Source organism: Pseudoliparis swirei, chromosome 7 (assembly GCF_029220125.1).
Source record: "Pseudoliparis swirei isolate HS2019 ecotype Mariana Trench chromosome 7, NWPU_hadal_v1, whole genome shotgun sequence".
NCBI lineage: Eukaryota > Metazoa > Chordata > Actinopteri > Perciformes > Liparidae > Pseudoliparis > Pseudoliparis swirei.
Genome location: NC_079394.1, coordinates 13,584,651 through 13,609,308, shown reverse-complemented (window position 1 = coordinate 13,609,308; position 24,658 = coordinate 13,584,651). Strand labels below are relative to the sequence as shown.

Here is a 24,658-nt window from a genome sequence, read left to right as displayed (position 1 = left end):
GACGGGAGACAGCTGATAACTCATCTATTATGCTACTTCGCTAAATAAAAAAAGCTCCTATTAAACCCGACTGTAGCCCGCAGGACGTCCCGGTTCACCGAGCCCCGACGTAAAGACGCCTCTCCGCGCGGTACCGGAGGGTTACCGGCGGCTGAGCAGCGTGAGAGACGCGGTAAAGCAGCGGAGGCCGTGCGGGCCGTGCGGGATGGTGCGGGATGCGGACTGGCTGCTCTGCGCCTTCAGACAAAGCTCAGCTAACAGGCTAACGGCTCATTAGCTTCACTTAACGTTCTGCACGCAAGCGGCTCCGTGAGCGCGCGATCCTCCCGGTGAGCCGCCTGGTACCGAGCTAACGGGGAGAGCTCCCCCCCCAACACGCGCACAGACGGCACCGAAACCGACATTCCGACTATTTACGACGTTTCCGTGTTCGGTAAGTAGCCTAGCTCCGTTAGCTAGCTGCTCTTCTGCCCGCCATCTTTTTAAAGAGAGAACGATGTTTGTGGGAGCACGCTCACCTGAGCAGGTGAGCCGCTGGCGCGAGCGGGTCTGATTTCCACAGCCGCAAAGAACCGGGCGGGTGGGTCTGGCTGTGGATCCGGACTCTGTTGATCCGGATTTGGGAAGTTTAGTTGGTCACAGCGGTGTCTGGTAGCGGTTAGCTCGATAGTTAGCCGCATGCAGACCCGGATTCGGTGTGATCCGGGCTTGGAACATCTGTTGAACCAGACTCTGTTGATCTGGGCGTAGAACATCTGTTGAACCAGACTTCGTTTATCCGGGCTCAGAACATCTAGTGATCCGGGCTCTGTAGCTCCGCACTCGGGACATCTGTTGATCCGGACTCTTAATATCTGTTGATTCCGGGATCAGAACATCTAGTAATCCGGGCTCTGTAAATCCGGACTCGGGACATCTGTTGAACCGGACTCTAATATCTGTTGATCCGGGCTAAGAACATCTGTTGATCCGGACTGGAGGTGTGACAGGAGGAGGTTCTGGTCCAGGTGTTGGACTTTAAGTTCCCCTCCAGCCCGGCCGGTCTGAAGGAGCCCTGAGGGCTGCAGTCAGTACTAGTGTCCAACCACCACAGTGAACTACTATTGGTGGAGGATCATTATGATGAATTTATGTGTATCTTAGTGTTTTGATGGAGTAAAAGTACAATGAGAAATACTGAACTACAAATACCTCATACTTGTACTTCTGATTGAGAGAAACGTGTAGTCTGATTCGGGTTAGAAGGACCAGTGGAAGTATTAAGTATTAATACACATCATCATAGTAATGTACACTGTATTGACCCCCTGGGTAACTTCTCCTCATCCTTAGTTATTAAGGAGTTCTGGGGGTTCTGTGCCTTTCTCAAGGACACTACAACATGAACGATGGGGAGAGCCGGGGACCCGGTGGTTACCGTGACAACCGCTCGCCATATGAGCTACGGCCAACCCTTAATAATACTAATTATGAATATGTGTATTAATACACATTATTATATTCATCATGATGAATACTTGTGCTGGAAAAACTCTAAAAGGAACTGCTGCTTGTGTGACGTAACAATTTGTCAATGTATCGGTGTGTCAATCAATCAGTCGATCAATGTATCTGTCAATCAATCAGTCGATCAATGTATCTGTCAATCAGTCAGTCGATCAATGTATCGGTGTGTCAGTCGATCAATGTATCGGTGTGTCTATCAATCAGTCGATCACTGTATCGGTATGTCGATCGGTGTGTCGATCAACACTGTTAGCGTAGCTTCTCTCCCTGACAGCTCAAGATCAAAACGTCTGGCGCTAACATGAGTGTAGCTTGTTTCTCCGACGGCTTAAGATCCTGACGCCAGCGTAGCTCGTTTCCCCAGCAGGACTGAACGATAACAATGTCTCTTTGTCTCTCAGGTTGTGCGATGGGAGTTTGTCTCCTCGGAGGAAACATCAAGCTGAAGAATCGAGACCATCGGCTGAACTGAACACGCGCACACACACACCACAGAGGGAGTTGTTTTTCCACCTCGAGGTCAGCCACTGCCATCCCACAGTGCATTGCTGCTTCAACCTCGTCCACCATGTCGGACGCCCCCGAGGTTGCGCCCCCCAGCCCCCCCACAGTGACCAACCCGGCCCCCCCGGAGGTCACCAATGCCACCAAACCTGGCAGGTAGGACACACCTTCAGACGTTTGGGAATCTTTTTATTTCACTGAAACAAAATGTCAGAATGTTGGAAATATGCCAACGTGGAGTTTTAGTCTCTTTCTGGTTAGTTATGTTCAGACTCAGTTCCACTACGATGCGTTCAGGCTCTGTTCAGTGACACTTTGCTTCAGTTTATTTTGTATCGCCTGATATTACAAATTTGCCTCGGAGGGCTTTACAGTCTGTACACATACGACATCCCTGAACTTTGACCTCACAACAACTCCCAAGAAATAGAAAAAAAACTTTCAGGGTAAAAAAGGTAAGAAACCTTCAGGAGAGCAACAGAGGAGGATGGACAGAATAATAGATGTTCTGGAATCATTACAGAGTTACAACACATTCAATGAGTATGACAGATTGTATGAATAGTTGGTAGTAGGCATTTATCACAATCGAGACCTCCATGATCCATCAGGCAGATGAAGGTAGAGAGGAGGAGTGGGAGGGGCAATCTGCAGGGTCATGTCATCAGACCCAGCCAGGTCCAATGGACCCTATGAGACGTGAAGTCACAAAGACTCCGGAGAGGAAGCAGAGTTAGTCATGTGTGATAGAGAGATGAAAATGCATCCATAAGTAGAGAGAGGAGAGAGGTGCTCAGTGTATCCTAAAACGTCCCCAACAGCCTATGAGCCTATAGCAGCATCTCAAGGGGCTGGACCAGGTGAACCTGATTCAGCCCTAACTATAAGACTATCAAAGAGCAAAGTCTTCAGTCTACTCTTCATGAGGTGACTGCCTCCCGGACTGAAGGTAAGGAGTTGACTTAGCCTTATTAGAGCAGCCTGATAATAAGGAGTTTCAATAATCTAGTCTTGAAGTAACAAACGGGTGAACCAGTTTTTCTGCATCCTTTTGAGACAAGATGATTGTGGAAATGTTACATAGATGAAATAATACAGTCCTTAAGATGTTCTTCACGTGGCGTTAAAGGACAAGTTAAGATAACAGAGATTATTTACATTGGTGTTGGATGCCAGGGGATGCTTGAATTTTACTGAGTTGGTTGTTCTCCTCTGGTTTGATCGATAGATATAGTTGATTATCATCTGCATAACATTGAAAGTTTATGGAGTGTTTCCTAATAATATTTAATTAATTATTCCCAAAGGAAGCATGTATAAGGTAAATTAAATTGGTCCAAGCACAGAACCGTGTGTAACTCCGTGATTAACGTTGGTGGTCGTCAAGGCTTCATCGTTTACAAATACAAACTAAGATCGATTTCAGGCTCTGCTGAGTTGCAATACGATGCTTTCAGGCTCCAGTTTGTGGTATCTGAGCGAACAGGCAGTTAATGTGTGTGTGTGTGTGTGTCCTCAGGAAGACCAACCAGCTGCAGTACATGCAGAACGTGGTGGTGAAGACTCTGTGGAAGCACCAGTTCGCCTGGCCCTTCTACCTGCCGGTCGACGCCATCAAGCTCTGCCTGGCAGTGAGTTCTTCTTCTCTCGTGCTTACACTTGCAGAACCTCGCTAAGCTAAGCTAACCATGTCCGTGTTTCTAGGACTACCACAAGGTGATCAAGAACCCAATGGACATGGGAACCATTAAGAAGCGCCTGGAGAACAACTACTACTGGAGCGCCAGTGAGGCCATGCAGGACTTCAACACCATGTTCACCAACTGTTACATCTACAACAAGGTACACGCTCGACTGGACTGTGTACTTCACGGTGCTGAAGAACCCTTAGTGACCCTCAGTTGTTTGCGTTCAGCCCACAGACGACATCGTCCTCATGGCTCAGGCCTTGGAGAAGATCTTCCTGCAGAAGGTCTCCCAGATGCCTCAAGAAGAAGTCGCTCTGCTGCCTCCAGCTCCCAAAGGCAAGAGCAAGAAGCTCACTGCCGCTCCGACAGGTGTGTACTTCAGTATTAGTACTACAGCTGTGTACTGCAGTATTAGTACTACAGGTGTGTACTTCAGTATTAGTACTACAGGTGTGTACTTCAGTATTAGTACTACAGGTGTGTACTTCAGTATTAGTACTACCGGTGTGTACTTCAGTATTAGTACTACCGGTGTGTACTTCAGTATTAGTACTACAGGTGTGTACTTCAGTATTAGTACTACCGGTGTGTACTTCAGTATTAGTACTACAGGTGTGTACTTCAGTATTAGTACTGCAGCTGTGTACTGCAGTATTGGTACCGCTACTACAGGTGTGTACTGCAGTATTAGTACTACAGGTGTGTACTGCAGTATTGGTACCGCTACTACAGGTGTGTACTGCAGTATTAGTACTACAGGTGTGTACTGCAGTATTGGTACCGCTACTACAGGTGTGTACTGCAGTATTGGTACTACAGGTGTGTACTGCAGTATTGGTACCGCTACTACCGGTGTGTACTGCAGTATTGGTACCGCTACTACATGTGTGTACTGCAGTATTGGTACCGCTACTACCGGTGTGTACTGCAGTATTGGTACCGCTACTACAGGTGTGTACTGCAGTATTGGTACCGCTACTACAGGTGTGTACTGCAGTATTGGTACCGCTCCTACAGGTGTGTACTGCAGTATTGGTACCGCTACTACAGGTGTGTACTTCAGTATTGGTACCGCTACTACAGGTGTGTACTTCAGTATTAGTACCGCTACTACAGGTGTGTACTGCAGTATTGGTACCGCTACTACAGGTGTGTACTGCAGTATTGGTACCGCTACTACAGGTGTGTACTGCAGTATTGGTACCGCTACTACCGGTGTGTACTGCAGTATTGGTACCGCTACTACAGGTGTGTACTTCAGTATTAGTACCGCTACTACAGGTGTGTACTGCAGTATTGGTACCGCTACTACAGGTGTGTACTGCAGTATTGGTACCGCTACTACCGGTGTGTACTGCAGTATTGGTACCGCTACTACCGGTGTGTACTGCAGTATTGGTACCGCTACTACAGGTGTGTACTGCAGTATTGGTACCGCTACTACCGGTGTGTACTGCAGTATTGGTACCGCTACTACCGGTGTGTACTGCAGTATTGGTACCGCTACTACCGGTGTGTACTGCAGTATTGGTACCGCTACTACAGGTGTGTACTGCAGTATTGGTACCGCTACTACAGGTGTGTACTGCAGTATTGGTACCGCTACTACAGGTGTGTACTGCAGTATTGGTACCGCTACTACCGGTGTGTACTGCAGTATTGGTACCGCTACTACAGGTGTGTACTGCAGTATTGGTACCGCTCCTACAGGTGTGTACTGCAGTATTGGTACCGCTACTACAGGTGTGTACTTCAGTATTGGTACCGCTACTACAGGTGTGTACTTCAGTATTAGTACCGCTACTACAGGTGTGTACTGCAGTATTGGTACCGCTACTACAGGTGTGTACTGCAGTATTGGTACCGCTACTACAGGTGTGTACTGCAGTATTGGTACCGCTACTACCGGTGTGTACTGCAGTATTGGTACCGCTACTACCGGTGTGTACTGCAGTATTGGTACCGCTACTACAGGTGTGTACTGCAGTATTGGTACCGCTACTACCGGTGTGTACTGCAGTATTGGTACCGCTACTACCGGTGTGTACTGCAGTATTGGTACCGCTACTACAGGTGTGTACTGCAGTATTGGTACCGCTACTACAGGTGTGTACTGCAGTATTGGTACCGCTACTACAGGTGTGTACTGCAGTATTGGTACCGCTACTACCGGTGTGTACTGCAGTATTGGTACCGCTACTACAGGTGTGTACTGCAGTACTAATACTGTTGCTACAGGTTAGAAGGGCATGTGCAGGCGGTGTGCCCTCTTACACCTGCATGTACTGTGTGGTACTTACGACAGTACGGTGTGGTACTGTAGGACTTACTTTAGTACTTACTGCAGTACTGTGTGATACTTACTGTGGTACTTCAGTATTTGCTGTCGTACTGTGTGGTACTTCAGTATTTGCTGTCGTAATGTGTGGTACTTACTGTGGTACTTTCTCTGCCTCTCTCTCTCAGTGAGCCAGCAGGCGGAGTCTTCAGCCTCCCCTCCTCCCCCCTCCTACCCTTCCCCATCCCCATCTCAGACACCTGTCATCTCGACCACGCCCACACCTGTCCAGACCACGCCCCCTGTCTCGGCTCTGCAGCCCCCGGCAACCATGATGCCGTCTGCGCAGCCCGTCGTCAAGGTAACAGCTGTCTCATCTCACGGCGTCACATGACCTAAAATATAAAAGAAAGCACTGTCTACCTGTCTCGGTCCTCTTGATCTGCTGTCTGGCCCTCTCGCTTTGTACCTGTCTGTCTTTGCTCATTTCTTTCTAAAGGTCTACACCTGTCTTATCTTTTCCTGTACCTACTTCTCTTTCTCTCTCTCTATTGCCGGTGGTCATACCTGTCTGTCTCCAACAGAAGAAAGGTGTGAAGAGGAAAGCCGACACCACCACCCCAACCACGTCGGCCATCTCTGCCGGTCGCGCCGACTCTCCCTCCGCTCTGGACACTAAACCCCCCAAACTGGGCTCGTCCCGCCGTGAGGCCGCCGCCCGACCTGCCAAGACCCGCAGGGAGACGGTAGAGGAGGTGGCAGTGGTAGAGGTGGGAGGAGGAGGCGGCGGAGGAGGAGCCGGGAGGAGTAAGGGCGGTAAGCTAGGCGAGCAGCTAAAACACTGCGACGCCATCCTGAAGGAGATGCTCTCTAAGAAACACGCCGCCTATGCCTGGCCCTTCTATAAACCAGTGGACGCCGAGGCCCTGGACCTCCACGACTACCACGACATCATCAAGCACCCCATGGACCTCAGCACCGGCAGGGTAGGTCACATGACAATTAACTTACTTTAAACTTAGGTCAGATTTGAACTGTCGGATTCTCTGAGTTTAGGCAAGTCAATCGGTGGAATGGCTTATAAACCACCAGCAGGAATGTTCTGGTGCCGAACATATAAGCAAAGCCTCTCCACGCTGCACACTGTCCATAGACGAAACTTAATCTTCTCATTTCTTCCCCCCCGCCCCCTCCCCCCAACAGAAAAAAATGGATAAAGGAGAGTACACTGACCCTCAAAGTTTTGCGACTGATGTCAGGCTAATGTTCTCCAACTGTTACAAGTACAACCCTCCAGACCACGAGGTGGTGGCCATGGCACGCAAGCTGCAGGTAAAAACCTTTGGAAACCCTCCAGAATCTTTCAGAACCTCGTTGGTTGCTTTTCGTCAGGGATATCGATCTCTTTCCTCAGGACGTGTTTGAGATGCGTTTCGCTAAGATCCCAGATGAGGGCCTGGAAGCATCGGCCCCATCTACAACACCATTGGTCAGTAAAAGCACCGCCTCCTCTGACAGCAGCAACAACTCCTCCTCCGACGAATCGTCCGACTCAGAGGAGGAGCGAGCCACGCGATTGGCTGAGCTACAGGAGCAGGTTGGTGCTGCCGACCAATCACAGGTCAAGAACATCCTGGTTTTCTTCTTTTTTATTATCATTGTAGATTGTATGAAATGTATGAAATTCTGTTGATCAAAATTTTCTGTTAAATTAATCATTTTTGATATGCAATGAATATTTGATAAGAATACAGATCATATCAATGTGATTTTATAATGCACAATCTGGAGGCGTTTTCTAAATGTAAAGCTGAAGTTAAAGGTATTGATAGTTAGTATATTCCATCAGTTGAAGGCGGTGCATGAGCAGCTGGCCGTACTGTCCCAGGCTCCTGTCAGCAAGCCAAAGAAGAAAAAAGAGAAGAAAGACAAAGAGAAGAAGAAAGATAAAGACAAAGGGAACAAGAGCAAGATGGAAGAAGAGAAAAAGCCCAAAGCTGCTGCTCAGCAGCCAAAACCAGCCAATCAGAAGAAGGCGCCAGCAAGGAAAGCCAACAGCACGGTGACCGCCACGAGGTACCATTCTTTATGATTCTGTCGAGAGTAAATTTTAATTTGTAGTTTGAACAATCCAAGTGACTCTCTTGTTGGTTTCTAGGCAACCTAAGAAAGGCAGTAAGGCGTCGGGCGGTGGCTCGGCTAACGGTGACGACGCAGAGGAGTCATCTCTGCCGATGTCGTACGACGAGAAACGCCAGCTGAGCCTAGATATAAACCGGCTGCCGGGGGAGAAGCTGGGCCGCGTTGTCCACATCATCCAGTCCAGAGAGCCGTCGCTGAGGGACTCGAACCCCGACGAGATAGAGATCGACTTCGAAACCCTCAAACCATCCACACTTCGAGAGCTGGAGCGCTACGTCAAATCCTGTCTTCAGAAGAAGCAGAGGAAGCTACTGCGTAAGTACTGAGTACTAATATACTGCTAATATCTAAATAGCCTACAATCTGTAAAGTTCTTAGAAAATTACTGCTACTACACAAAGGCTGCTGCAAGTCATTGAAATGCTTGGTGGAAACCAGTGCATGTGAGTCATGTTTAAGTGCAATTTGTACTGGTACACGGACGTCCTCCCTCTGCCCTATGCGGTACGTCCTCCATCTGTGGGTACGTCCTCCCTCTATCCTATGCGGTACGTCCCCCCCCTCTCTACCCTATGCGGGTATGTCCTCCCTCTGCCCAATGTGTTACATCCCCTATTGCCCTATGTGGGTACGTCCTCCTTCTCTCCTATGCGGGTACGTCCTTTCTCTGCCCTATGCGGGTACGTCCTTTCTCTGCCCTATGCGGGTACGTCCTTTCTCTGCCCTATGCGGGTACGTCCTTTCTCTGCCCTATGCGGGTACGTCCTCCCTCTGCCCTATGCGGGTATGTCCTTTCTCTGCCCTATGCGGGTACGTCCTTTCTCTGCCCTATGCGGGTACGTCCTCCCTCTGACCTATGCGGGTATGTCCTTTCTCTGCCCTATGCGGGTACGTCCTCCCTCTGCCCTATGCGGTTATGTCCTTTCTCTGCCCTATGCGGGTATGTCCTTTCTCTGCCCTGCATGTCCCCTATCTGCATGTCGTCCTTACTCTCTGCTCTGGGAGTGCCCTCCCTCTGCCCGATGAGGTACGTCCTCCTCTGTCCTATGGGGTACGTCCTCCTTTGCCCTATGGGGTATGTCTGCCCTATGGGGGTATGTCCTCCCTCTGTCCTATGGGGGTACGTCCTCCCTCTGTCCTATGGGGTTACGTCCTCCCTCTGCCCGATTAGGGTACGTCCTTTCTCTGCCTTATGCGGATATGTCCTCCCTCTGCCCTATTCAGTTTATTTTATATAGCCCAACATTACAAATTTCCCTCAGAGGGCATTACAATCTGTACACATACGACATCCCTGTCCCAGGACCTCACATCGGATCAGGAAAAACTCCCAAGAAATAGGAAGAAAAAAAACTTTCACGAGGGAAAAAAGGGAAGAAACCTTCAGAAGAGCAACAGAGGAGGATCCCTCTCCCCGGATGGACAGAAGCAATAGATGTCATGTGACCAGAAGCAAGCATTACAGAGTTACAATCAATGAGTGACAGATTGTATGAATAGTTCGTAGTAGGCATAGACCACGATCCAGACCTCCATGATCCACCAGGCAGATGAAGGTAGAGGAGGAGTGGGCGGGTCACGTCAGTAGGGCCATGGCATCAGGTCCAATAGACCCTATGAGACGTGAAGTCACAAGGACTCCGGGGGGGAAGCAGAGTTAGTAATGTGCAATGGAGAGATGAAAATTCATCCATAAGGAGAGGGAGAGAAGAAGAGATAGGTGCTCAGTGTATCCTAAAACGTCCCCCAGCAGCCAATAAGCCTATAGCAGCATATCAAGGGGCTGGACCAGGTGAACCTGATTCAGCCCTCACTATAAGCTCTGTCGAAGAGGAAAGTCTTAAGTCTACTCTTAAACGAGGTGACTGTCTGCCTCCAGGACTGAAGGTGGAAGCTGGTTCCATAAAAGAGGAGCTTGATAACTGAAGGCTCTGGCTTCCATCCTACTTTATACGACTCTATAGACCACAAGTAGCCCTGCATTTAGAGCGCAGCTCTCTAGTGGGGCAATATGGTACTACAAGCTCGTTAAGATATGATGGTGCATCACCAATCAAGGCTTTGTAGGTTAGGAGAATAATTTGAAATGTTATTTTTGATTTTACAGGGAGCCAGTGCAGAGCAGCTAATACAAGTCATGTGATCTCTTTTCTTAGTTTTAGTGTACACGAGCTGCAGCTCTCTGGATAAACAGGAGGGACTTAAGAGACTTATTCGAGCAGCCTGATAATTAGGGCTGCAACTAACGATTATTTTGATAATCGATTAATCGGTTGATTATTTTATCGATTAATCGGATAAAAAAACAAAAAAACTTAAATTTTCAACCCTTTATTCAAAACAGGGTCCGTACAGTCATGGAAAACCTGGAAAAGTCATGGAATTTTTAAATGGCTATTAGCAGGCCTAGAAAAGTAATTGAAAAAAATAAAATCCCAAAATATTTGGAAAAGTAATGCAAATTTGTTTTATTCAAATTTTAATTTACACGGTATATACACTACCGTTCAAAAGTTTGGGATCACCCAGACAATTTTGTGTCTTCCATGAAAAATCACTCTTATTTATCAAATGAATATAAAATATAGTCAAGACTGACAAGGTTAGAAATAATGATTAATATTTGAAGTATTAATTTTGTTCTTCAAACTTCAAGCTCAAAGGAAGGCCAGTTGTATAGCTTATATCACCAGCATAACTGTTTTCAGCTGTGCTAACATAATTGCACGGGTTTTCTAATCAGATATTAGTCTTCTAAGGCGATTAGCAAACACAATGTACCATTAGAACACGAGTGATAGTTGATGGAAATGGGCCTCTATACACCTATGGAGATATTTCATTAGAAACCAGACGTTTCCACCTAGAATAGTCATTTACCACATTAACAATGTAGAGAGTGTATTTCTGATGAATTTAATGTTATCTTTATTGAAAAAACAGTGCTTTTCTTTGAAAAATATAGTCATTTCTAAGTGATCCCAAACTTTTGAACGGTAGTGTATACGGTATGCTTTGGAATTCTCATTGTTAGTTTAAATACTACATCTTCTCACTTTGTCACGTATAGACAGAGTTTTCACAAAATGTTTAATCATGGAAATTTGGTATAAAGTCATAGAAGGGTCCTGGAGACCCACTGGTCAGCATGTGGATGAACCTGTTCACTGGCCAGCATGTGGATGAACCGTCACAAGCAGACTGACAGCTTTCCTCTCCTGAGCAGTGGTCCGGCCCCCTGAATAATACCAGAGACGCGTTCCGATTTATAATTTTTATCACCTGGCCCGCTGCCGTTGAGATTGCAGTGAGACGCGGAAAAAATGTGAAGTGGTGCTCTTCGCAATAAAACATCTTTGATGGGACGTGTCGCGTCTCGGCCAATCAGCGTTCAGATGTCGACAGCGTTTGGGAAGTTAGGTTAGCTTGAATGTTAGTCCGCTACATCTGCTGCTGGCACGGTGTATCGATACTAACAAAGTACCCGTACGTTAAAAACGATGTGATTTAGCATATTTTTAGTATCGATACTTCATTAAAAGAGCGATCAGAGCTCACGTGCTGCTCCGCTCCGTTAAATGTTGTCTGCACGCGCAGCGCTCACAGCGGCGTCGTGGCTTATCTCCGTTGCCTTTCTCCGTGGAAAAATATTTTCCGCTATCCGCCACGGAATAAATAACCACGTTTTCTACGTTATACTCTTGTGGAAATGCCACACACGTCGTGACATGTAGCGCCCTGGTGTCTGGGTTCATAACGTCACTCGTAGGCGCACTTAGCTCCGTGAATGTCTCAGACTACGTGAATGACTTCCGCTTCCAGCGCCACGTGAGCAGCAGCAGCCAATTAGATTCATCAACAGAGGAGCAGCTCAGCGCTGATTGGCTCTCACAACGGCAGCGTTCCGTCTCTCCCTCCGCTCCGCTCTTGTTTCTCCTGCGCCGCTCTGCGCTCAACTCAACTTTGTTTATACTTCGCGACTTATTGAGCGCCGTAATAATCGCGCGACACAACGAATCGATAATGAAATTCGTTGCCAACTATTTTAATAATCGATTTTTATCGATTCGTTGTTGCAGCCCTACTGATAATAAGAAGTTGCAGTAATCTAGTCTAGAAGTAAGAAATGCGTGAAACTGTTTTTCTGCATCTCAAGATGTTCCTGAATTTTTTTTGTTACGTAGATGAAAAAATGCAGTCCTTGATATTTGCTTGTTGTGGGAGTTAACGGACAAGTCCTGATCAAAGATAACGCCGAGATTCTTTACAGTGGTGTTGGATGCCAGGGCAATGCCATCTACAGAAGCCACATCACCAGATAATTGATCTCTGAGCTGTTAACAGTAAAATAACTTCAGTTCTGTCAGAGTTTAACATCAGGTAGTTGCAGGTCATCAATATGTTTATGTCTTTAAGACATGCTTGCATTTTAGTTCGCTGGTTGTTCTCCTCTGGTTTGATCCATAGATATAATTGAGTTTCATCTGCATAACAATGAAGGTTTATTGAGTGTTTCCTGATAATATTGCCCAACGGAAGCATGTATAAGGTAAATAAATTTGGTCCAAGCACAGAACCTTGTGGAACTCCGTGACTAACGTTGGTGGTTATCGAGGTGTCATCGTTTACAAATACAAAGTGAGATCAATCTGATAAATAGGATTTAAACCAACTTAGTGCGGTGCCTGAAATGCCAATCGACTGATCCAGTCTCTGTAATAGGATGTCATGGTCAATGGTGTCGAATGCAGCACTAAGGTCTAACAAGACCAGGACAGAGATGAGTCCTTTATCTGATTCTTTTAAGACAGGGGTCAGGAAATTCTTTGACTGGGAGAGCCATAAAAGCCAAATATTTCTAAATATATTTAATTGAGAGCCATATAGTGGTGCGGCATGATGCTACGGGGGGGGGGCAGGGGCAGGTGACTTTTTCTTTGCTCCGCCCCGATGCGCGCGCACACGCCGGCATCGGAGCTCTGCGGCGTGCGAGCCGAGAATTGTTAACGCGACACGTAGAGACAGAGTGACATGCTGTTGTGCAGAGACGATCAATAACAGACCTTTAGTTTAATAAAAGAACAAAGACGTCTTTAAGAAAAGGACCTTAAATTACTTCTGCTGTAATCTGGCGCGATAGAGGAAAATTACAGGGGGGCGGGCGGATATATATATATATTTTTTACTCTAAATTGGAGCCATATGCCGTCACCGGAAGAGCCATATATGGCTCGCGAGCCATAGGTTCCCGACCCCTGTTTTAGGAGGTCATTTGTAATTTTAACCAGCTCTGTTTCTGTGCTGTGGTGTTTTCTAAATCCTGACTGGAACTCCTCAAATAAACTATTATGATGTAGAAAGTGTTAAGTTGTAATAGTTTATTTTGATAACATCTGCAGAGGTCTTATGTTTTAAATTAATACATATAGAAAGATATTATAATAGAAAATATTAGGGAGAATATTGATATTGTTATTAATGTATTATGAAGCATAGGGGTAATGTTTACTCTATGCAAATGTAAATGGCAAGAATTAATGTATGTTGCATGAGAGTGACTGTATGTTAGTATTATAGATTGACGAGGCCGGTTGAATTCCGTGAAGTGACTTACATTGTGAAAGTGACTTTAATGAGGACAATAACAAGACGGGACTCTTATTGTGAAAATGCGACGGAACCGGAAGTGACGTTTTGACCGGGGCCAGTGAGATCGAGTATGAAACTCCGGGGTTTAGAGAAATCGGGTCTCTTCTACAGGTATCCTCGAGGCCGCAAGGCTGAGGGCCCGGAGGAGCCGGGAGCCGAGGAAGAGCGCCTTGAATGTTTGTTTTACACTTCCTGCCATTAAATGTTGATAACTTAATTCACGCGCGTCCGGAAGCCTGTTTTCCATCATCTGCGAAGTGCCCAGTTTCAGGATTACTTTACAAAAGTCACACAACTGGTTTGCGACTACTTTCTCAAGGATCTTTGAGAGGAAGGGAAGGTTAGAGATCAGTCTGTAGTGAGCCAACACCTCTGAATCCAGAGTGGGCTTCTTCAGGAGAGGTTTAATTACATCTACTTTGAAGGAATGTGGTACATGAACTGTTAGCAAAGACACATTGATAATATCTATTAGAGATCTCCCAATGAAAGGCCAATGTCTTTAAGCTGCTTTGTTGGAATGGGGTCTAAGATAGGTAGACGGTTCAGTCTCCCTCTGCCCTATGCGGTACGTCCTTCCTCTGCCCTATGATGTACGTCCTTCCTCTGCCCTATGCGGTACGTCCTTCATCTGCCATATGCGGGTACGTTCTCCCTCTGCGGGTATGTCCTCCCTCTGCCTTATGTGGGTATGTCCTTCCTTGATCTATTCGGGTATGACCTCCCTATGCGGGTACGTCTTTCCTCTGTGGGTACGTCTTCCCTTTGCCCTATGCGGGTACATCCTTCCTTGCCCTATGCGGTACGTCCTCCCTCTGCCCTACCTCCCTCTGCCTTATGCGGGTACTTCCTCCCTCTGTCCTATGTGGGTACGTCTTCCCTCTGCCCTATGTGGGTACATCCTCCCTCTGCAGGTATGTCCTCCCTCTACGGGTATGTCCTCCCTCTGCGTGTATGTCCTCCCTCTGCCCTATGCGGGTACAACCTCCCTGCGCCAGAACAACCTCCCTCTGCCCTATGTGTGTACGTATTCCCTTTGCGGATCGTCCTCCCTCTGCCCTATGCGGGTACGTCCTCCCTCTGCCCTATGCGGGTACGTCCTCCCTCTGCCCTATGCGGGTATGTCCTTTCTCTGCCCTATGCGGGTACGTCCTCCCTCTGCCCTATGCGGGTATGTCCTTTCTCTGCCCTATGCGGGTACGTCCTCCCTCTGCCCTATGCGGGTATGTCCTTTCTCTGCCCTATGCGGGTACGTCTGCCCTATGCGGGTATGTCCTTTCTCTGCCCTATGCGGGTACGTCCTCCCTCTGCCCTATGCACATATGTCCTTTCTCTGCGGGTACGTCCTCCCTCTGCCCTATGCGGTATGTCCTCCCTATGCCCTATGCGGGTATGTCTGCCCTATGCGGGTACGTCCTTACTCTGCTCTATGGGGGTACGTCCTCCCTTTGCCCTATGGGGGTATGTCCTCCCTCTGCCCGATGAGGGTACGTCCTCCCTCTGTCCTATGGGGGTACGTCCTCCTTTTGCCCTATGGGGGTATGTCCTTTCTCTGCCCTATGCGGGTACGTCCTCCCTCTGCCCTATGCGGTTATGTCCTTTCTCTGCCGTATGCGGGTACGTCCTCCCTCTGCCCTATGCGGGTATGTCCTTTCTCTGCCCTATGCGGGTATGTCTGCCCTATGCGGGTACGTCCTTACTCTGCTCTATGGGGGTACGTCCTCCCTCTGCCCGATGAGGGTACGTCCTCCCTCTGTCCTATGGGGGTACGTCCTCCTTTTGCCCTATGCGGGTATGTCTGCCCTATGGGGGTATGTCCTCCCTCTGTCCTATGAGGGTACGTCCTCCCTCTGTCCTATGGGGGTACGTCCTCCCTCTGCCCGATGAGGGTACGTCCTTTCTCTACCTTATGCGGATATGTCCTCCCTCTGCCCTATTCAGTTTATTTTATATAGCCCAACATTACAAATTTCCCTCAGAGGGCATTACAATCTGTACACATACGACATCCCTGTCCCAGGACCTCACATCGGATCAGGAAAAACTCCCAAGAAATAGGAAGAAAAAAAACTTTCACAAGGGAAAAAAGGGAAGAAACCTTCAGAAGAGCAACAGAGGAGGATCCCTCTCCCCGGATGGACAGAAGCAATAGATGTCATGTGACCAGAAGCAAGCATTACAGAGTTACAATCAATGAGTGACAGATTGTATGAATAGTTCGTAGTAGGCATAGACCACGATCCAGACCTCCATGATCCACCAGGCAGATGAAGGTAGAGGAGTGGGCGGGTCACGTCAGTAGGGCCATGGCATCAGGTCCAATAGACCCTATGAGACGTGAAGTCACAAGGACTCCGGGGGGGAAGCAGAGTTAGTAATGTGCAATGGAGAGATGAAAATTCATCCATAAGGAGAGGGAGAGAAGAAGAGATAGGTGCTCAGTGTATCCTAAAACGTCCCCCAGCAGCCAATAAGCCTATAGCAGCATATCAAGGGGCTGGACCAGGTGAACCTGATTCAGCCCTCACTATAAGCTCTGTCGAAGAGGAAAGTCTTAAGTCTACTCTTAAACGAGGTGACTGTCTGCCTCCAGGACTGAAGGTGGAAGCTGGTTCCATAAAAGAGGAGCTTGATAACTGAAGGCTCTGACTTCCATCCTACTTTATACGACTCTATAGACCACAAGTAGCCCTGCATTTAGAGCGCAGCTCTCTAGTGGGGCAATATGGTACTACAAGCTCGTTAAGATATGATGGTGCATCACCAATCAAGGCTTTGTAGGTTAGGAGAATAATTTGAAATGTTATTCTTGATTTTACAGGGAGCCAGTGCAGAGCAGCTAATACAAGTCATGTGATCTCTTTTCTTAGTTTTAGTGTACACGAGCTGCAGCTCTCTGGATAAACAGGAGGGACTTAAGAGACTTATTCGAGCAGCCTGATAATTAGGGCTGCAACTAACGATTATTTTGATAATCGATTAATCGGTTGATTATTTTATCGATTAATCGGATAAAAAAACAAAAAAACTTAAATTTTCAACCCTTTATTCAAAACAGGGTCCGTACAGTCATGGAAAACCTGGAAAAGTCATGGAATTTTTAAATGGCTATTAGCAGGCCTAGAAAAGTAATTGAAAAAAATAAAATCCCAAAATATTTGGAAAAGTAATGCAAATTTGTTTTATTCAAATTTTAATTTACACGGTATATACACTACCGTTCAAAAGTTTGGGATCACCCAGGCAATTTTGTGTCTTCCATGAAAAATCACTCATTCATCAAATGAATATAAAATATAGTCAAGACTGACAAGGTTAGAAATAATGATTAATATTTGAAGTATTAATTTTGTTCTTCAAACTTCAAGCTCAAAGGAAGGCCAGTTGTATAGCTTATATCACCAGCATAACTGTTTTCAGCTGTGCTAACATAATTGCACGGGTTTTCTAATCAGATATTAGTCTTCTAAGGCGATTAGCAAACACAATGTACCATTAGAACACGAGTGATAGTTGATGGAAATGGGCCTCTATACACCTATGGAGATATTTCATTAGAAACCAGACGTTTCCACCTAGAATAGTCATTTACCACATTAACAATGTAGAGAGTGTATTTCTGATGAATTTAATGTTATCTTTATTGAAAAAACAGTGCTTTTCTTTGAAAAATATAGTCATTTCTAAGTGATCCCAAACTTTTGAACGGTAGTGTATACGGTATGCTTTGGAATTCTCATTGTTAGTTTAAATACTACATCTTCTCACTTTGTCACGTATAGACAGAGTTTTCACAAAATGTTTAATCATGGAAATTTGGTTTAAAGTCATAGAAGGGTCCTGGAGACCCACTGGTCAGCATGTGGATGAACCTGTTCACTGGCCAGCATGTGGATGAACCGTCACAAACAGACTGACAGCTTTCCTCTCCTGAGCAGTGGTCCGGCCCCCTGAACAATACCAGAGACGCGTTCCGATTTATAATTTTTATCACCTGGCCCGCTGCCGTTGAGATTGCAGTGAGACGCGGAAAAAATGTGAAGTGGTGCTCTTCGCAATAAAACATCTTTGATGGGACGTGTCGCGTCTCGGCCAATCAGCGTTCAGATGTCGACAGCGTTTGGGAAGTTAGGTTAGCTTGAATGTTAGTCCGCTACATCTGCTGCTGGCACGGTGTATCGATACTAACAAAGTACCCGTACGTTAAAAACGATGTGATTTAGCATATTTTTAGTATCGATACTTCATTAAAAGAGCGATCAGAGCTCACGTGCTGCTCCGCTCCGTTAAATGTTGTCTGCACGCGCAGCTCACAGCGAGTGGCTTATCTCCGTTGCCTTTCTCCGTGGAAAAATATTTTCCGCTATCCGCCACGGAATAAATAACCACGTTTTCTACGTTATACTCTTGTGGAAATGCCACACACGTCGTGACATGTAGCGCCCTGGTGTCTGGGTTCATAACGTCACTCGTAGGCGCACTTAGCTCCGTGAATGTCTCAGACTACGTGAATGACTTCCGCTTCCAGCGCCACGTGAGCAGCAGCAGCCAATTAGATTCATCAACAGAGGAGCAGCTCAGCGCTGATTGGCTCTCACAACGGCAGCGTTCCGTCTCTCCCTCCGCTCCGCTCTTGTTTCTCCTGCGCCGCTCTGCGCTCAACTCAACTTTGTTTATACTTCGCGACTTATTGAGCGCCGTAATAATCGTGCGACACAACGAATCGATAATGAAATTCGTTGCCAACTATTTTAATAATCGATTCTTATCGATTCGTTGTTGCAGCCCTACTGATAATAAGAAGTTGCAGTAATCTAGTCTAGAAGTAAGAAATGCGTGAAACTGTTTTTCTGCATCTCAAGATGTTCCTGAATTTTTTTTGTTACGTAGATGAAAAAATGCAGTCCTTGATATTTGTTTGTTGTGGGAGTTAACGGACAAGTCCTGATCAAAGATAACGCCGAGATTCTTTACAGTGGTGTTGGATGCCAGGGCAATGCCATCTACAGAAGCCACATCACCAGATAATTGATCTCTGAGCTGTTAACAGTAAAATAACTTCAGTTCTGTCAGAGTTTAACATCAGGTAGTTGCAGGTCATCAATATTTTTATGTCTTTAAGACATGCTTGCATTTTAGTTCGCTGGTTGTTCTCCTCTGGTTTGATCCATAGATATAATTGAGTTTCATCTGCATAACAATGAAGGTTTATTGAGTGTTTCCTGATAATATTGCCCAACGGAAGCATGTATAAGGTAAATAAATTTGGTCCAAGCACAGAACCTTGTGGAACTCCGTGACTAACGTTGGTGGTTATCGAGGCGTCATCGTTTACAAATACAAAGTGAGATCAATCTGATAAATAGGATTTAAACCAACTTAGTGCGGTGCCTGAAATGCCAATCGACTGCTCCAGTCTCTGTAATAGGATGTCATGGTCAATGGTGTCGAATGCAGCACTAAGGTCTAACAAGACCAGGACAGAGAGGAGTCCTTTATCTGATTCTTTTAAGACAGGGGTCAGGAAATTCTTTGACTGGGAGAGCCATAAAAGCCAAATATTTCTAAATATATTTAATTGAGAGCCATATAGTGGTGCGGCATGATGCTACGGGGGGGGGGCAGGGGCAGGTGACTCTTTCTTTCCTCCGCCCGATGCGCACGCATGGCATCGGAGCTCTGCGGCGTCTGAGCGAGAATTGTTAACGCGACACGTAGAGACAGAGTGACATGCTGTTGTGCAGAGCGATCAATAACAGACCTTTAGTTTAATAAAAGAACAAAGACGTCTTTAAGAAAAGGACTTAAATTACTTCTGCTGTAATCTGGCGATAGAGGAAAATTACAGGGGGCGGATATATATATATTTTTACTCTAAATTGGAGCCATATGCCGTCACGGAAGAGCCATATATGGCTCGCGAGCCATAGGTTCCCGACCCCTGTTTTAGGAGGTCATTTGTAATTTTAACCAGCTCTGTTTCTGTGCTGTGGTGTTTTCTAAATCCTGACTGGAACTCCTCAAATAAACTATTATGATGTAGAAAGTGTTAAGTTGTAATAGTTTATTTTGATAACATCTGCAGAGGTCTTATGTTTTAAATTAATACATATAGAAAGATATTATAATAGAAAATATTAGGGAGAATATTGATATTGTTATTAATGTATTATGAAGCATAGGGGTAATGTTTACTCTATGCAAATGTAAATGGAAAGAATTAATGTATGTTGCATGAGAGTGACTGTATGTTAGTATTATAGATTGACGAGGCCGGTTGAATTCCGTGAATTGACTTACATTGTGAAAGTGACTTTAATGAGGACAATAACAAGACGGGACTCTTATTGTGAAAATGCGACGGAACCGGAAGTGACGTTTTGACCGGGGCCAGTGAGATCGAGTATGAAACTCCGGGGTTTAGAGAAATCGGGTCTCTTCTACAGGTATCCTCGAGGCCGCAAGGCTGAGGGCCCGGAGGAGCCGGGAGCCGAGGAAGAGCGCCTTGAATGTTTGTTTTACACTTCCTGCCATTAAATGTTGATAACTTAATTCACGCGCGTCCGGAAGCCTGTTTTCCATCATCTGCGAAGTGCCCAGTTTCAGGATTACTTTACAAAAGTCACACAACTGGTTTGCGACTACTTTCTCAAGGATCTTTGAGAGGAAGGGAAGGTTAGAGATCAGTCTGTAGTGAGCCAACACCTCTGAATCCAGAGTGGGCTTCTTCAGGAGAGGTTTAATTACATCTACTTTGAAGGAATGTGGTACATGAACTGTTAGTAAAGACACATTGATAATATCTATTAGAGATCTCCCAATGAAAGGCCAATGTCTTTAAGCTGCTTTGTTGGAATGGGGTCTAAGATAGGTAGACGGTTCAGTCTCCCTCTGCCCTATGCGGTACGTCCTTCCTCTGCCCTATGATCGGTACGTCCTTCATCTGCCATATGCGGGTATGTCCTCCCTCTGCCTTATGTGGGTATGTCCTTCCTTGATCTATTCGGTATGACCTCCCTATGCGGGTACGTCTTTCCTCTGTGGGTACGTCTTCCCTTTGCCCTATGCGGGTACGTCCTTCCTTGCCCTATGCGGTACGTCCTCCCTCTGCCCTACCTCCCTCTGCCTTATGCGGGTACTTCCTCCCTCTGTCCTATGTGGGTACGTCTTCCCTCTGCGGGTAAGTCTTCCCTCTGCCCTACGTGGGTACATCCTCCCTCTGCAGGTATGTCCTTCCTATGCAGGTATGTCCTCCCTCTACGGGTATGTCCTCCCTCTGCCCTATGCGGGTACGTATTCCCTTTGCGTGTCGTCCTCCCTCAGCCCTATGCGGGTACGTCTTCCCTTTGCCCTATTCGGGTATGTCCTCCCTCTGCCCTATGCGGGTACAACCTCCCTGCGCCAGAACAACCTCCCTCTTCCCTATGCGGGTACGTCTTCCCTTTGTAGGTCGTCCTCCCTCTGCCCTTTGCGGGTATGTCCTCCCTACGCCGGTACGTCGTCCTCTAGGAATACACTTTTTTGCCACAGAACTCCTTGTAGGTCGCAGGCCAATATGAGCATAGTCTTTGTTGTTGAATAGTTCTGATTCGTACGTCTGTTTATTAACTCCTGTGTGTCTCTCTCTCTACAGAAAAGGCAGCTGGAGGTGGGGCGTCGGGAGGCGGGGCTAATCGTTTGAGTGGCAGCTCCTCTTCTTCCTCTGATGACAGTTCCTCAACAGGAACCTCCTCTTCCTCCGACACAGACTGAACACATGGATTTACAAACTCACAGCACACACAAATGTTACTTTACACACACACACACACACTGATCACACACAGAGTTTTATCCACTCTATATATACACACACACACACACACACACACACACAGCTCAATCTATCACCTGCAGATATACACTAACACACACATCCATGTAAACTTCCATCCTGAAAAAACACAAACAAAAGACAGAGATACACTCTCTGAACTTCTTACAAGACACATATATATATACATCATATATTACATAACACACACCACACATCCAGACTTGGAGACTGTATGTAAATAGGCTGCCAGGTTTTTTAGCTCCTAGTGTTTTTTGTGTTTGTTTTCTTCCTGGAGGAATGCCGACAGATGGAAGAGATTAAGAAGGAGGGAGAAGAGGAGAGACGTCTGTCTGTCTAGGAGTCGTACTGATCCTCTTAGAACACCTTTCTTCTTCTTGGATGGCCGACTGTGACCCCTGACCTCTGAAAACATTCCAGAAGCATCTATAGAGCATCTATAGAGCATCATGGAGGTGGTGGTGGTGCAGGAGGTGGTGGTGATGATATCAGTGGGTTTTACGTCAATCAAGGTTTCTGATTGGTCCTAATTTTAATTTGGTCTTTGGGACTTGACGGCCTGCGAGACACACGGGAGCCAATCGGAGTCCTTCGTTGGTCCTGAACCTCATGAAGCTGTTTGACGGTCTAAAGAGGATCTGAAGGATCAGGTTCCCGTTGGAAAGGATCAGGTTCCTGTTCTTTAGTTGATCTGAAGGCTCAGGTTCACGATCTGAATGATCATGTTCCTGTTCTGAAGATGGTCTAAAGGATCATGTTCACAGGTTGATGGATCAGGTTCTGGTCTGAAGACGGTCTGATGGATCGGATCCACGTTTGATGGATCGGGTCCATGTCTGATGGATTGGGTCCGTATCTGATGGATCAGGTTCACGTCTGATGGATCTGGTCCATGTCTGAAGACGGTCTGATGGATCGAGTTCACGTCTGATGGATCGAGTTCACGTCTGATGGATCGAGTTCACGTCTGATGGATCGAGTTCACGTCTGATGGATCGGGTTCACGTCTGATGGATCGGGTTCACGTCTGATGGATCGAGTTCACGTCTGATGGATCGGGTTCACGTCTGATGGATCAAGTTCACGTCTGATGGATCGGGTCCACGTCTGATCTTTAGAAACTCTAAAGAGCCGTTGGGTCCTTATAGACCATGAACCCTTTAGTCTGGGGGACACGTTTCATGTGTAGGAGACGTCTGATCGGTTATCGAGGTTGTTGTTATTATTACAATCATGGACCGGTTTTCAAACTAAAAGTGTGATGAATGATTTTCTAAAAACAAAAGTAAAATCCCTGAGACCAGACCCTGTCTTCTGCAACCCAAACTCACAACCTACTGGACAACACCCCCCCCCCCCCCCCCCAACACACAAAGACAAACTTATTTTTTAACACTACATGTCTTTTATTTTTCTGTCTTTTGATTTCCAGGTTGAGTGCTGAACTTGTTTGTGACTTATACGGTTCTCTATATAAAGATGTCTTTTTACCGCTGTTTCACACACACACACACAAACTCTTCCTTTCAATTCAGACAACCAAATTGAAGGAAGTTGCAGTTTTCTGTCTTTATTCTTTTAAATTTATTTTTTGTTGCTGATTTTCAAAATAAATTGGCGGGAAAACAAGAAATACTTAAACGTATTAAATACTTCAGTTTATATTTTTATGACGGTTTACTTTTTAAAATAAATCTCATGCGAGGAGGCAGAAATCGAAACACGTGTTTCCTTTGATTTTAACCTTCACAAACTTGTTTTTACTTCGAGCTTTAAAGAAACAAAGTTTGATCCGATTGGCTGCGGCCTGTCACGTTTGGGATGACATCACCACTTCGTGTGCAGCTGGTTGGTTGGAGGTAGCTTCCTTATGTTTGGACTCGTTGGGTTGACCTCTGACCCCTGAGCTTGGGGACGGGGTGAACCGAGACCAGGCTCTCCTCTGATTGGTCGGTTTCTTATCGTGTAACCGTGTTTCACTCCTGATCGGATCAATCGAATTACATCATGTGACTTCTGCTCTCAAACACACGGCATCTCCTGCCTGACCTTTGACCTGCTCGCAGCCATGTGACCTGTCTGCTTCCCCCTCTTTGATTGGTTGAACCTTGTGAACTGGAAGCTTCTGATTGGTGAAGATATTGATTTGTGATTATTGATTCCTGTCACTGTCATAAAACTGCATCTGTTTTTACTTTCTGGCTTTCAACCAAACGTCTTCATCGGGGTGGAGGTGCTCGGTTGTCATGGAGATGGCTCGGTTTTAATTATGGGATGTCATTTGTGCTTTTCGTCGTCGGAATGAAGAAACGTGTGAAACGGACATTACGGACTAATCAATAAGTGATCAATAAATAATGCTAAACACATGTTCCTGCCGGTGTGATGGACAGCTGGTTGCCACGGTAACCCGCCTCTGTTTTTAGTTGCTGGTCGAGCTTTGATGCTAATAGTTAATTTTTGTATTTTAATAAGAAATGGAAGTGATTTTGTGTATTTGCATGCCGGCCGTACGTTCTCCGTATGTGTGGCGCTGTGGCGCCGTGTCGTAGCGGTTCAGTAGCTCGGAGGTTAGAGAGCAGACGACCCCCAGTGGACTGTTGATGTAATTACTGATATGGATCCTTATTTTCTGAGTTCCTTTTGTTTTCATAAATAAACACATAAACTGACGAGCTGGCTGGACTCTCATTCACACACACATGTATATACACACATACACAACATATATGTACATGTATACACATACACACCCATGTACAAAACAAACTACATACACACACATGCATACAACACATACACAACATATACATACATACACAAAACATACATACACACACCCACATATACACACAACACACACATACTACGTCGTTATTTACAGATACCACGTTATTTACAGATACATCGGCGTTATTTATAGATACTACGTTGTTATTTATAGATTCTACGATGTTATTTACATATAAGTCGTTATTTACAGATACCACGTCGTTATTTACAGATTCTACATTGGTATTTACAGATACTACATCGTGGTAAAGGAAAGTCTTGTTC

General features: G+C 46.1%; 1 protein-coding gene across 2 annotated transcripts; it reads left to right on the top strand.

The window, feature by feature from the left end:
* Positions 1 to 30: 30 nt before the first annotated feature.
* Positions 31 to 24,273, top strand: LOC130196765 (bromodomain-containing protein 3-like). 2 transcript variants are annotated; one of them, XM_056419098.1, is made up of 12 exons: positions 31 to 433; positions 1,908 to 2,166; positions 3,530 to 3,641; positions 3,715 to 3,852; positions 3,926 to 4,067; positions 6,165 to 6,337; positions 6,561 to 6,962; positions 7,180 to 7,308; positions 7,391 to 7,573; positions 7,826 to 8,052; positions 8,135 to 8,433; positions 21,401 to 24,273. In XM_056419098.1, exons 2-12 carry the CDS (start codon positions 2,075 to 2,077, stop codon positions 21,517 to 21,519), a joined length of 2,016 nt encoding a protein of 671 aa, XP_056275073.1. In that variant the 5' UTR covers positions 31 to 433; positions 1,908 to 2,074; the 3' UTR covers positions 21,520 to 24,273. The 2 variants fall into 2 exon arrangements, with proteins under 2 accessions (XP_056275073.1, XP_056275072.1); XM_056419097.1 differs by having other exon boundaries at positions 7,391 to 7,597.
* Positions 24,274 to 24,658: the final 385 nt, after the last annotated feature.